This window comes from Argentina silus (assembly GCF_951799395.1).
Source record: "Argentina silus genome assembly, chromosome: 8".
NCBI lineage: Eukaryota > Metazoa > Chordata > Actinopteri > Argentiniformes > Argentinidae > Argentina > Argentina silus.
The window spans coordinates 5,490,974-5,505,620 of record NC_139662.1 but is presented as its reverse complement, the minus strand read 5'-3'; the positions used below and the strand labels follow the sequence as shown (position 1 = coordinate 5,505,620).

Here is a 14,647-nt window from a genome sequence, read left to right as displayed (position 1 = left end):
TTTGCAACAGACAGAACGCCACCAACGACCTCAGCAATGCCCATTACAGAAACTCCAACCTGGAAGCGACCAAGTGGAAGCAAGTGGTAAACGTCTGCCTAAACTGCTTGTCAATCATCGGAAACTAAAGCATTGCATGTGCTTCTGGCGATATCGCACCAACCTTGTTTTTACCACTTGAATATACACATGTAGAACTCATGTGGCTGTATAAAGCAGGTAAAAAGTCCCTCGCATCTTGTCATTGGCCGATGCCATTTTGAGATTTAATTCACGACCATGGTCTGGGGAGCTCCTTACTATCTCTCGTTCCCCTCTGCAAAGCTAAACATCTTGCTTGCCCATTTCAGAACCCGGTGGGCCTTTAAGCAAAGTTTTCATTGCTTAAGCTTCTGGTGTTATTTCCTCCTCCTTAACTCGCCACTTTAACACCTGGTCTCTCCTTCCAACATCACCCTCTTTCCTCCTTGGCCAAAGGTGGTTGCTGTTGCAAGGAGCCCAAGGCCTTCTCACCATCCCCTTCCTTTGATGGCACTAATTTTGTGAATGTTCTTTTTTTGCAAACAGTGTGAGTTTTGGACCAAATATTCAGTGTTGGCAACTCTGCAGCAATGGCCAAATATGGAATTCATTATTACGGTGTTAAGTGCTGTTTCTGCAGAGCTGTCATCATTCTCAGGGCTGAGGCATTTGTACAGTAGAGTTAAATGTACAAATACCTGATTCCTGAAAGGGATTGTTATCTAACCTATACAGTGCATGGCATTACCATTGCACTTGCAGTCATTTGGTTTTTCAGTAATTCCAACCTTGTATACATCCTGTGCATGTTTTAGCAACAATTACCTCAAGTTAATAGAGCTATCAGCTAGAATGTAATAGTGCAGGTATGGTAATACAGTGCCAATAAATGGTTGGCTGAGGATTTCTGTAATCGGGTTACCATAGCATTATGAGACCACCAAAGCCTTGTTAATGCTCATTTCATTTTTTTTATTTTTTTTATATAAATTGAACATGACCAAATGCTAGCACTTCTTTGTCTTTTCTGGAGGCTAATCTATGTGTACAAGGACAGAAACAAAAGCTTTCACTCCATGGTTAGGAAATTATTTTAGCCAGCCATTTACTGTAGCAAAAACTTAACCCAAAATGTAATCTCACTGCATTGACAGTCTGACTTCTATTTGGACATCCTCTCTTTCTTTTACAATCAAAATAATTATTGAAATATTCAGACATTACAGTACATTTGTCATGAGTTTTCCTCAGGTGATTTAAAAGTGGCTTTTCATGATTGAAAATAATTCATTTTCTTTCTATAGGAGACGCCTCCTACACCTGCCATTCACGAGGAGCCTTTGGATGAAGCCATGGTGAGTCATCAATTTATCCTTTGTGCATATGCCAGCTAGCATCTACTGTTCAACCACTTAATGAGCTGCTTAACTTATATTATCTGTTTGTTCCCTACAGTATACCTTATATGTTTATTTTTTTCTCTTCACAAATTCTGCCCTTAAGCTAACATTTTCCATCTATCCTGTCCTACAGAGAGAGCCGTGGGAGAGGCGGCTGGGCTCGGTGTCCGAGGATGACCCAGACAACGAGACCCTGTATCTGAAGGAGACCCATCTGGGCATTGAGCGCAAGTGCTCCAGCATCACGGTCAGCTCCACGTCCAGCCTGGAGGCTGAGGTGGACTTTACCGTCCTTATGGACCTCCACACGGGCATGGAGGAGTTCTCCAGGGGCATGACCGAGTTAGGAGAGAGGGAGGTATCCCCCGATGTGGGCCTAAGTCTGGGTATTGATCTCCTGCAGGGACCACCAGGACCTCCACCCCCACCAATGGTCTTGGCTTCTGTCACAGGAGCTAGCGCTAGCCCCCTTGCTAAGCAGCTTCCCGTTGAAGAAGTCAGACAAGAGATCAGGCATGAGGTAAAGTAATCCACCATCCCTGATAGATTAAATCTAGGACTTTGTTGTGTCCAGTTTAATATTTCTCAAATACTCTTCTAACCTTGGAAGGAAGTAGGGTAATGGGATAGTAGGCATCAGGATATAATGATCACATAGTAAAGCACCGTTCCATATTGTTACATTAAAATATAAACAACATGAGTGATTGAAAACCTATATGTGTATATGGTTATCATTGTGTCCCTCTCTTCCCTCCAAAGCCTGTTGTACCTAGAAAACCGAAGAGGTCAGTGCCTATCGACAGAGACCAGTCTTTGAGAGACACCAGTCATGTGAGCATCATAACGGCACTGAGCCGAGAGGCTAGTGACCTCGTAGCCACCCATGGCCTGAGGAAGACTGATGTCAGGACCGAGACACAGCCCAATGGGTCAGAGGTCACAACAACCATCGTAGAGTTCACAGATCAGGTAATTAAACAGTTGCCATGGTGATCAGGAACCATAGAGCTGGATGAGGCTATTACTATGTAGATGGAAAAAAATCATGTTCTGGCCAAAGGGAGTGCATCATTTGAGACAATACACTTGTGGATCTATCCTGGGGTTTTTTGTGCAACAATTCACTCAATTGATGATCAACCAATATGATTGAATTGAGGGCATGATGATCACATTGCCATCACAACAATTGTATGAGTGAGATTTCATGTGACAAATTTGAAAGGCTGATTCTATACTAAAGTGGAATAAATGGCTTTCTGTCTTTCAGGATCATGGTGTGAGTGGTGTAGGAGAAGTTCCTTATTCAACACGAGAGAGTGTTTCCCCTGTGAGTACATCGCTACTTGAACTGTCCAATTTTAACTCAACCCAGCACTCAAGGTCTCCAGGGTTTAAACCTACTTTTCGACCACTGTGTTGGCAAACTAAATAAAGTTTTGAGTGTAGGCCTGACATCCTTTTGTGTGAAGATCTGTGTGTGTGTGTGTGTGTGTGTGTGTGTGTGTGTGTGTGTGTGTGTGTGTGTGTGTGTGTGTGTGTGTGTGTGTGTGTGTAATAGCATTAATGCTGTTTAGCGCTCTGTCCTGACAGGTTCACATGGGTTCTTTGGGAAGAGAGGCTTCTGGTTCCCCAATCCATGTCACTGAGAATGTTACTTCAGCAACCACACATGTCACCAAGGTAGCGAAGATTGTCAAATATGATACATTATACCACCTCCTATACTGTATTATTGGTTGAGTTTTGTTTTTGCAAAGTTTGCTAAATGTTGCATAATGTGTGCAAAGTCAAACACAGCTTAGTGCTTTGTACCTTTTTTTTGGTCTTTTGAAAAGATGGGCTGTTGTATGTTTCAGACAGTGAAAGGGGGCTATTCAGAGACCAGAATTGAGAAGAGGATCATAATCACAGGAGATGATGATGTTGACCAGGAACAGGTAAGTCAACTGCAGCTCAAGGACAGTGTGTTGTCTATTCTGTACAAACTCTAGACACAGCAGTGGAGACAGGGCTTAAAACAGTGTTGAGATTAGTACAATTAGTACATTTTTCCCCCCCTTTTCATTGACTCTTTACTTGGAGATACATATTTTGATCCACCAATAATCTACAGTAATACTGTGGGCATATCCATATTAACTACAGATAAGTAATCGAACATGGAGGCACATTTCTGGTAAACAAAAATCCCTCTAATTGAGCTACTTCCGTCCCTCACAGGCCCTTGCTATTGCAATCCAGGAGGCCAAGCAACAGCATCCAGACATGTTGGTCACCAAGGCAGTAGTTGTCAGGGAAACAGAATCATCTACAGAGGATCCACATAGACCATCTGAGGTACAGGAGTCATCATAACCTAAAACAATGTATGTTGCATAACTGTAGTTTCTCTGGTTTGGGGTCAAAATGTCACTGTCAATCTCTCTCCTGCAGTCCTGATCTGTAGGACAAGAGCGCCCCCCTCAGGACCAGATGTTTTCGGTGCCTGACCTGAGACCAGTGCCCTACCACCTTAACCACTGCCTGTGGGGCTCCGATGGACACACACTGACACTGACACTGACACTGACACTGACACAAACACAGACACAGACACAGACACAGACAGACAGACAGACAGACAGACAGACTCACAAGGACGCACGCACGCACGCACACACGCACGCACGCACGCACACACACACACAGACACACACACACACACACACACAGACACACACTCCTATCCCTCAACCTCCCAAGCCACCAATCCTCTAAATCCAACCCTTTATTTATGAACATTTACTTTACTTTATTTATCACTCTGGCGTGATAAGGTCAAACGCTGATTGGGATGATTACAAATGGACATTTCAGAGACAATGGAGCTTCGATACTAAGTACCTTGGTTGGACAGCCATGCAGCACCACAATTCCTTCTGTAAAAAATTGGGACTACAGTACATCCACTGTGGTTAACCTGATCTCAATGCTCAAGTCGAACTGTTCAGCCTTAGTGTAGTATGTATCCTCGAGGGAACAGATTGGGAAGGCTTTTGCCAGAAAATCTTCAGAGCTATCATTCTGCCTCTATGCTTATCTCATCATCTCACTGTAAACTCGTCCAAGACCACACCCCTGCCACTCCCAGGCTGATCCTGTCACACGATGCGTGGGACAATTTGAGGACAGGGTGACTACATATGAGCTCTGGGGCCAATGGAACTACAATGTGATCTGAAGTCCTGATAAATCACTTGGATTCTACCATATCCGCCATTTTAGACCTCAAACAACAAATACAACTTTTACTGTAATGCCTACTATGTGTGCTTACATATCTAGTTTGTAAAAAAACAAAGAAGTATGTATCCATTAGATTTAGGTCCAGTACTGTTGATATGCATGCGGTGAAGCAGGGTTTAGTAAAGGGGAAAGCCTACCCTTAGTTTTTATACTTGCTCAGCCAACCAGCCAAGTCCATAACAGTACCTCTAGTAATCTCTGTAACAGTGGCTGATAAAAATGCCCTACGATACACTGACTCTGTTGGTGCCAGCGAGGTCTATGGAGTGCTGCTTGATGACACTGAGTGTAACAGATGTGCCAGACTTGAGATGGGGAGACTACAACTTCTACATAAAGGTTTAAGGTGAACTTCTCTGCCCACAATGATGCTTTCTCATCAACCAACACAAGACAAGAGCTGTCAACCTATTCTCTATTTCCTCAGTTGAAACGTCTTGGATATATGTGTCGCCTTTTCTTTTTCCAACAAATAAATCATCTTTTAGCCGCTACCTTGAACCCTTGCCATTGCGCTTGTGAAGAACATGATTGAAGTTCCTGTAGTATTAAGATAACTTTCTTGTTGCTCAAGATGTTGAACTGTAAGAACATGTGGATTTCTATGGATGGAGTGGTTCTGAAACTCTGGTGTTGAAACTGTGCCTGTTGTATTTATTAAAATGGTGAAGTTGAAATTCTGAGCATGTTTCTGTCAGCTTCTGCTGTATTATACCAATGTGGCAATCCGTCTTAAGTTAACGTACAGTACAAATAGATTCACATTAGATCAACAATTTAAATTTGCCAAACGGGTTCCCATAAAGCTAGTATTTTAGAGATTGTTCGCATGATAAAGACTTCAAGTATGAAATTAAACCATTAGAAGAGGTACAAAGAAATACCTATGATCCCAAAGTTATAGTACAACAGAACAGCCCATATGTCTGTATGGAGGTGTCAGTGAAATGTAACAGATATTATCATGGCAAAAGTCTGCATTGTTCATCCTCAAATCTTTGTTCTAATATTAGAATCAGCACACAGGAAATTAAACTTCACAACAGGAAACAGGAAATTGAAATGATTAGCATACGGTTTTTTTCAATACAAAAAGTAACAGAGAGTGATTCAACACATTCAGTGATAATAAGAAAGAGTTTGCTGATCCCAGTGCTCCACAACGTGCAAATAGGGTTGTTGTAGCCTTTTAACTCTTTCAACTCACTTTAAAAAGTAGGAAACCTTTGTGCTGTTGGTTGCAAACATTAAAGTAATGCTGTAATAACCTTTTTACAACTGCTTACACTGCACCTGAAGAAGCATACATAAGACTCTTATAATGCTTATATAACAATGACCTAAAACATACTGTGGCATTAACATTTGCTAATGGTTTTTATATGCCATTTTCTCATGGGAATACCATAAGCCTACTGTGTGTTATATGGATTCAAACTTTATTCATACGTATACCAGGTGTCTTGCCATGATTATGGCCTTTGAAATAAATGTCTTATTCATACTCCTTCAAGTGAAGTGTCACAGTGATACCTACTATTGTATCTGACTCCTTCATTTACTTTTGGTGTGTTTAGGTCTGGTTAAATCTGAGTGTTAGAGGGATGCCATGGGCATCATTTGCTATAAGACGTGTGGTGTGCCAATGTATGGTGGTAGTGAGATTGTTTTTTTGTATGAAAAACTACTTCCAACACCTTTTTTATTCAAGAATTATACTTTCCATGAACTATGTGTCAGAAAGCCAACAAAATGACACCATAAACACGACATGGTGCAGTACCCCTTTAAATGGTAGTGAATGTTATGACAGGTATCCTGTCATAAGATTTATGTTGTCAGAATGCTTTCGCTTTCCAATCACAACACCTAGAAAAAGCCATGTCTTGGTTATTGAACTATACAGGTGCCATGTCAGGTTTATGACAGTGTTCTGTTGGCTTCAGGACAGTTAGCAGGTCAAAGTGTAGGTGTGCGGTGTAACTGCTGTCGTCTCCCAGGGGACAGCCATGCTGTGTTTTGCATTAACGTCCAGCATCTTTTGAAATGTTGGTTAGATAATAAATGTGGGGGTCCAGTGTTATGATGGAGTAAGGGAAAGCAACATCCACAGCCATCCTATTGTTATTGGTCTCTAGGGATCCAAGATGAATTGGTCTCAGACTAGTGGCAATGTTACTACTGTACACTAGGGAGCACCAGATACCTGTCTCTTGCAGTGTAGACAGTGCACAGATCTTGGAATAGCTTTACCCAACCCACATATTAACCTTTATACATCATGAGGAGGTCAAAACCCAAATGGATCTTGGATAAGAATATAAGGGCAATTTTACCATACTCCATCCAGAAGGAGTCTTGGAAGTCTGACAAGTAATCAGGCTGACTGATTAATCACAGACACGCCTACCACTCTGTGCCAAACTCTGATTGGATGACTTCTGGATGACCCACTGACCCCTCAGCTCACCTCCCATCTGTATAGGCCCCCTCCTCAGCTCACATCACTTTGGCTCTGTGCTGCGCCCCATTGCTTGCTGCTGTGTTTTGCTGTACAGTGTACTTGCAGTTGCATTCCTTCTACATGAATAAACAAAATTGAAAAGAACAAGATAAATCTCTTCTGTTTTCTGTTTGTTCATTTACCTTTGTCAGTCTGTTTTTGAGTTGTAGTATCTGTATCCCTGTAAACATTGCCACAAGGAACATTTCTATATGGCATTAGGTTGTGTAGTTTTGGAAATATTTATGATACAATTTGTTGATTATGATTCACATGACCTCATAACATCACAGAACCTTGATCAATAAGCTACTGTATGTAGAGCAGAGAAATGTATTGAGCATTATTCATCTCACAAGCAAGAAAACAAGAAAAAGGTCATTATATTTATTAAAAGCAGGTTGATCCATTAAGATATCCCAAGCCACTTACATCAACCATTTTCATGCCAAACAGTAGTTGACGGTAAAATGCCACCTCTTGGTTTGTTTGTATTTTCTTTTTAGGAGTATAAGCAATGTTAGAAAAACTCAGTAATCACTGCCACTTCTTTTACAATGTCAATCATGAAAGACGGATAAGAAAAAGGCATATCTGAGCACAAAAGCTCAAAAATAGGTATGACAATGAATGCAAAAAACTAAAATAAACCATCCAAAGGAGAGTTTGTTCTCAATAAATAATATTGGGATAATTTCTAATAAACAATACTTGATGAACAAATTATGTAAATAAACAATAGTAATGACGAATAAGGACAATAATAATAATAATAATAATAATAATAATAATAATAATAGACTTAAGGCTCATTTGGGACCTGAGGATTTCATACATAAAGTGTACAAGAATGTAGCTCACACTGCGTAGTGTGGCTCTTTATGCACTTGTAATGGGAGGATAGAAGAGAGGAGGGAAAGGTATCCACCAGTCAGCTTTACAATAACAGCCTACCCTACATCCCAGACACCATTTTGGATCTGACACCATTGCAGTTGCCAGTAGTAGGAGGCTGGGAGGATGGAAGTCATGTTGGCTCCAACTTGGAGTCCAGTCACTAACAGTAAAGGATTATGTCATATGGAGGCGCTACAGTATGTGTAAGAGCAAGATAAATCTCCAGGAAAAGGAACATAGGTCCCAAACTAGTCCAGACAATGATGAGGTTTGTAGAAATCCCCTGGTAAGTAGGAGTGACTATCAGTGAAATTGGGAGAGGTCTTTCTTCACAGCCCCGCCTTCAGTGCAGTAGATATCCAACAATAAGGACATACTTCTATCATTTCGGAAGTTAATCTGAATCATTGATTGGTGGTATCTATCTTTCAGCTGTACCATTACTATGTCCGAGGGTATCCATCCTTCCCTCTCACACAAAATACACAATATTCCTCATGGCTCTGAAACGTAGTACATAGTACATAGCCCCTTGTACATCTTGTATATCTCCTTGTCTTCATCAAGAAATCCTTTTGAGAATTTCCATTGGTGAGCTCAGAAATCAAGACGTTCCATAAAAAGACTGCAGTGGTCCTATCATCCTTTCAACTCCATCAAAGCAGCTTGAGTTGGAACAGTTCACAAACTTGGAAATAAATTATATTCTCAACAACGGGGATTGTTAAAAAAGAAGAAAGAGGAGAGAGGAAGAAAGGAAGGAAGAAAGAAGGTACATGGGCTCTCAGCCCCTGAGTCTTTACTGTCTCATCATAGAAAGCAGAGTCGTCCACAGAGTGTTTGTCATAGGAAGGTCCAGGCTGTGAGCGTGAGTGCCAGCATATTGATCACTGATAATACTGAGGTCTTTGAGGCCGCACCAATGGCCATGGGACCTGCAATTATATCAGACCAGTAAAATCCAACAGGCCGCTTACAATTTTTAAATATGACTTTGTTTGTTTGTTTTAATATACAAAGTACAATGAAAAACTGGACACAAAATCAGCAATAAACTAAACACATTTGAAGGCACATGACTCAAAATGCTGCCCTGAGCAAAACTTAAACAATAATATTGTCTACAATAGTGTAACTGCTCAAAATGATCAGTAGGTGGCACTGTTAGGCTGTTTTTCAGGCCTGTTTTTTAGGCAACTTTTTAGACTTGAATGGGAGCTATTAGTATAATACGAATTTCAATGCAGTCTAGTATGATTTTTCTCTTGTTATTTTATAATCTTTGTTCTTAAAAATATTGTAGAATGTGTTGGACTGTCCCACCTGCTATCCTGGGGATGGTGATTTGTCTGCTGCTGCTGCCCTCCCCTCCCTCGCTGAATGGTTTGATCTGGATGACATAGTCCTCGTTGATGGGTAGAGACAGCTCCAGAGAGGTGGTGTTGGTCTCCACCACACTGGGCTGACTATGTCTGTCATGGGTGTACATCACCTGGGGGAGAGGTGACACACAAGCGCACGTACGCACACACACAGATACAGATACAGAGAAAGACACAGACACACCCACCCATACCCATACACACACACGCACACACGCACACACACACACACGCACACACGCACACACCTCAGATAAATAGGGCCTTTTGTCCTTGTCGGGTCATGTAGTCAGAAATTATAATTACAATAAGAAAAACGGTGCTGGTTTTTAAGAATCAGTCAGCTGTAATAAATCATCTGAGACATGCACTGTGTGGAGTGCACTGTGGGACTGTGGGATCAATAGTTCTAAACAACTCAACATTGGTGAATAGCATATCCTCTTGAAATGTACAATGTAAACATGTTTGATATGATACACAAGGTGAAATACAGTATGTGTTTGTTCTCTTACTTTGTACCCTGTGACCTCTGACTCGTTCTCCAGTGCTCTGACCTGGTCCCACTTCAGGATGACCTTGGAGTTGGAGGTATTCCACATGATCTTCACTGGAGCCTGGCTTGGAGCTGGAGATCACCAAGGAGGACAAGCCCAAAACAGTCAAGCGTTGCATCCAGAGACATTGCTAGCATGGTGAAGTTGTTTTGTCATTTAGTTTTTATTAGCAGCATTGTCTGAATTTGTGTGTGTATGTGTGTTTGTGTGTGTGTGTGTGAGTGCAAGTGACTATGTGTGTGTGAGGGAGCTAGAAACAGTGAGAGAGAGAGAGAAAGAGAGAGAGAGAGAGAGAGAGAGAGAGAGAGTGAAAGAGCTAACAAGCAAATGAGAAGGAAAGAAAGAGAAAAAGAAGGTGAACTTACGTGGTTTCTTGGTGGTGACGTTGACCGTGGCGCTGTGCGGCCCCACCCCAGCACTGTTATAGGCTCTGAGGGAGATGTGGTAGGTGCTGCTGCTCTCCAGGTCTCTGATGACCACTGACGTCCTGTTGCCAACCGTCCTGACCACACTGGCAGTCTCCCTATTACCCCAGTAAGTTAGCTACAGTAGGATAGAGATACCATACATAAAGTGAATTACAGTACAGTACAAATGAGGTGTTACAGAACTGACAAAGACGTCACAGTGATTCAGATTTGGGTTAGAGTCCCAAACAACCGGGGAACAGGCATTCTAAGGTAAAGAAAACTAAATTGCTGCTAATAATTGCACAATGCCTTTTATGCTTTTTTATTATTATTATTATTATTATTATTTAATTATTTAATTATTTTTTTGTATGCTCTTTCCTTTTTTATCTATTTTATGTAAAGCACTTTGAATTGCCTCTGTGTATGAAATGTGCTATATAAATAAACTTGCCTTGCCTACAGTATATATCTCATCATATGTTGGTTGCTCAATTGGTTGGAGCATGGATGGATATCATCAACATCAATCGGGGCTATTACTAGGTCTTTATACAAAATAATTTATAATTCTAGTTTTGAATTCTATAATTAGTTAGTTGTATCCATGCTATGACTAGGATTGGCCTGCTGTGACGTCACCTCATAGCCCAGGATGCGTCTCCTGTTGTTGCTCCAGGGCAGGGCTTTCCAGGTGGCCTCCACCTCAGACGCTGACAGACTCCTGGCCCTCACCTTCCCTGGGGCTCTGCTGGGCTCTGAGAGAGACACACACACACACACATGCACGCACGCACACACAATACAAGTACAGTATCATACAACATGCTCAGCTACTTTATTGGTATGTTAATGTTATTCCAGAAGTGTTGAACTATGGTATGTGACAGTATCTTACCTTCCTCTGCAGAGTACATGGTGGCCACTGGGCCGAAGGGACCTTCTCCCTTGTTGTTGTACACCCCCACTTTGACATGGTAGGGAGAGAAGGGAGGAATGCTCTCGTTCTTGAAGACATATCTGGAGGCTTCGGGAGAGGTGACTGCAGCCTGCATCCAGCCCTGGGCCCCATGGGGGCGGAAGGCAACCACATAGCCGAACCCCGGGCCACTTTGGAGCTCCTCAGGAACAGGCTGCACAGAGGGGGGAGGAGGGAGAGAGGGAGAGAAAAGAGAGAAAACAAAAGAAGAGAGAGAAAGGACTTTTGATGAATTCATATAAATTGTGCTTTAGATATGAGTAAAAATTAAAAGAAATGAACCTAAGTATTTTATTTAGTGTTTAAGGTGTTGGGGACTGCTCACCTCCCATGTGATGACTAGCTCAGAACGACTGCCACCGCCTCCACTCACTCTGGCTGGGGTTACCTTGGGAGCTGCAAAATCAATCAAAAATGTTTACACCTCATTTTGTTCTACTTCTAGCTGTCTTAATGACAACATTGTATCTGTCAGAGCTGTCTATTTGCACACAATATATACCCTCATCATCATCATCCCCCCAGCAGACATATTTTCACCCCTCTAACAATGAACAAGTGGAAACAAACAACTTGTTGATACTAAAGGCCATAAAGGATGCAGTGAGGGTCTTTTGAGTTTTGAGATGTACAGTATGTTGTATGAGGCAGATACATACGCATGTCTTTGGTCCGGGCTTTTTTGGAGGGCTTGCTGGGCTCTCCTGTTCCTATGACATTGGTTGCCAATACTCTGAACTCATACTCCACCCATGGACTCAGGTCAATGACAGTGGCTGATAGAAGTCTGCCTTCAAGAAGCTCAGGAACTGACACACAGTTAAAACAACATGAGGATGCATCTTGTAAACACACGCACGACGCACGACACACGCACACGCACGCACACACGCACACACACACACACACACACACACACACAATACATGCATCATAAAACATGCTACTCTGCTGGGCTCAGAGAGACACACACACGCACCATGCACCACACACACACACAGACACACACAGCCACACACACACACACGCACACACACACACACACACACACACACACACACACACACACACACACACACACACACACCCACACACACACACACACACACATGTATCATACAACATGCTACAGTACTTTATTGTTTTTTTCATGTTATTCCAGAAACGAAGGAGTGTTGATCTGAAATATGTGACAATATTTTACACGCACGCATGCATGGACGCACGCACATGCCCCTACCAGTGGTGACGCCCTGCCAGCCAAGGGAGAAGGGTGTGCGGGCCTGGATGGTGTGGGTCAGGACAGGGCTGTGGTTGTCAGGACCAGTTCCCCAGGACAAAGAGGCTGTGCTCTCTGTCATCTCTGTCACCAGGAAATCCACAGGTGGGCCTGGAGGACCTGAGGGGACCAGAGCACATATTTACTATCCAGCCCTATACAATACTATTCTATACTGTATAGTCTACTTATACAGTAGAATAATGGTAATTATTTCATGCATGTACAATATACATCATTTACACATTATACACATCACGAATGAAAAGATCTAGCATAATGGTATTGTATAGTGTTGCGTTGGGGGGCACAAGGTTGCCAGCTTATTTCTACACCCCGTTTGCTACAATTGTGGCAACATTTAAATACCAACAGTTCTTTTATGAGATGCATTAAGCTATGGTTTCTCTCATTTTATCTATGCAATTATTTGAGTTAATGGACAGAGATCATTAAGCATCACTATATCACTAGGGAGCCAACTTAATAGGTGTGGTTTAGGTGGGGGTGGAAAGAAGCATAGTGTCGCTGACTTGGTGCTAAAACATAGCCATACAATACCATACCTCTGACTACAACATCTGTGGCGATGGAGACACTGTCCACCTTGGTCTGGACAGCACAAGTGTACTTCCCAGCATGCCTCAGTTGAATGTTACGGATCATGATGTCACCAGCTGAGCGCTGTCGATCAAGCATACAAAAGCAATCAAACAAACCAGTGAGGATAACATTTTGGAATTGTAGAATAATGAAATCCAATAAAAAAGCACTTCAGATATGAATGACTGAGTACACAATAAGTTACACGTTCAATAAAGGAGATGAAAGTCACAATGAAGGTCTCAAGGCTGGTTCAAACACCTTTTTGTTATCAAAGTTTCTTCTAGAGAGATTGAAAAGGCTCTTTTTTCCCTCAGTCCTATTCCTTTTAGGCCCATACAGATTCTATAATTGTCTTCTTGTTTTTAAGTTTTTGTCTTATCAGAGCCAAGTCAAGACGACCAACAACTGTGAGGACACTCAGCAAAGGTTTTTATGTAATACTGTGGACATTTGTCAAAATTACAATCCAGCTGATGATTTTTGGTTGCTGGAACAACATTTCTTCTTCTGAAAAGAGTCCAAACAGAGACCATTTATGAGACCTTGTGGGACGTTTCTTGAACATGACACCATCACATGAAAAAAAAAATTTTCTTTACACGGTGTGTCTGGAGTATCAGGCTTCATTAAGAATGCTCTAGTAATGTTCAGGAAACACACCTCCCCTATGGAAATGTTTCTTGTTATCAGGGGACTTTGTTGTATGACCCAGGTCAAAGGCGAGTGACTCACAATTAAGGCCGCACATTCTTCCTCAGAGTGACTTAATTTGTGTACTGCGATTCTTTATTGCTTTGCAACATGTTACCTTTATGTCAATTACGTGGTATGTGGAGTCAAGTGCTTAAATAAACTGCAGAGGCAAACAAATTATAAAGCTACCGGCATTGCCGATGATCTCAGTGAATACAGAATAAAGTGGAGGTAATTAAGAAGCCAAGACCTTATAATTGCTTTTCTAATTAAAAAAGAAATATATTCTGTGCTAGATGATCAAATGTAACGCTTGACTTAACATTGAATCATAAATTCCTTAGGCACCCCTTTTGTGAATGGAGAAGGTGTCAACAAGCGGAACAGGCAAACATAGAGCCCTTTTGTCAATAGTAAACTCTAATTTGATATGATTCATAATCAGCAACCATTTAATACACTGCCTCCAGTACAATCGATATGAACTGACAATGTAATTAATGTAAATGTTAATTATCATTATAATTTCATCTCTCTAACCTATAACTTAATGCTAAGAAAGTGTCCACTGTCTGCCCTTAATCGTTACACAGCCTATTTGAATGTATAACATTTTTAACATGTATTTG

The 14,647-nt window shown here is 41.7% G+C and overlaps 2 protein-coding genes across 2 annotated transcripts in view; one reads left to right on the top strand and one right to left on the bottom strand.

Moving 5' to 3' along the window:
- LOC310808866 (band 4.1-like protein 1) overlaps positions 1-3,782 on the top strand; it is a gene marked incomplete at both ends in the record, with an annotated part of 18,014 nt that extends 14,232 nt beyond the window's left edge. The window contains 7 exons of the mRNA XM_083675966.1: positions 1,326-1,376; positions 1,555-1,941; positions 2,184-2,393; positions 2,695-2,754; positions 3,018-3,107; positions 3,284-3,364; positions 3,648-3,782. Coding sequence (XP_083532092.1) covers positions 1,326-1,376; positions 1,555-1,941; positions 2,184-2,393; positions 2,695-2,754; positions 3,018-3,107; positions 3,284-3,364; positions 3,648-3,782 — 1,014 coding nt within the window. The remainder of the gene's footprint in view (positions 1-1,325; positions 1,377-1,554; positions 1,942-2,183; positions 2,394-2,694; positions 2,755-3,017; positions 3,108-3,283; positions 3,365-3,647) is intronic.
- Positions 3,783-8,936: 5,154 nt separating this feature from the next.
- The window catches only part of cntn3a.1 (contactin 3a, tandem duplicate 1), a gene marked incomplete at its 5' end in the record, with an annotated part of 62,812 nt that continues 57,101 nt past the window's right edge, over positions 8,937-14,647 (bottom strand). Inside the window, 10 exons of the mRNA XM_083676097.1 lie at positions 8,937-9,047; positions 9,436-9,604; positions 10,010-10,122; positions 10,417-10,594; positions 11,104-11,219; positions 11,360-11,594; positions 11,766-11,836; positions 12,100-12,249; positions 12,681-12,839; positions 13,286-13,403. Coding sequence (XP_083532223.1) covers positions 8,956-9,047; positions 9,436-9,604; positions 10,010-10,122; positions 10,417-10,594; positions 11,104-11,219; positions 11,360-11,594; positions 11,766-11,836; positions 12,100-12,249; positions 12,681-12,839; positions 13,286-13,403 — 1,401 coding nt within the window. The 3' untranslated portion in view covers positions 8,937-8,955. The remainder of the gene's footprint in view (positions 9,048-9,435; positions 9,605-10,009; positions 10,123-10,416; positions 10,595-11,103; positions 11,220-11,359; positions 11,595-11,765; positions 11,837-12,099; positions 12,250-12,680; positions 12,840-13,285; positions 13,404-14,647) is intronic.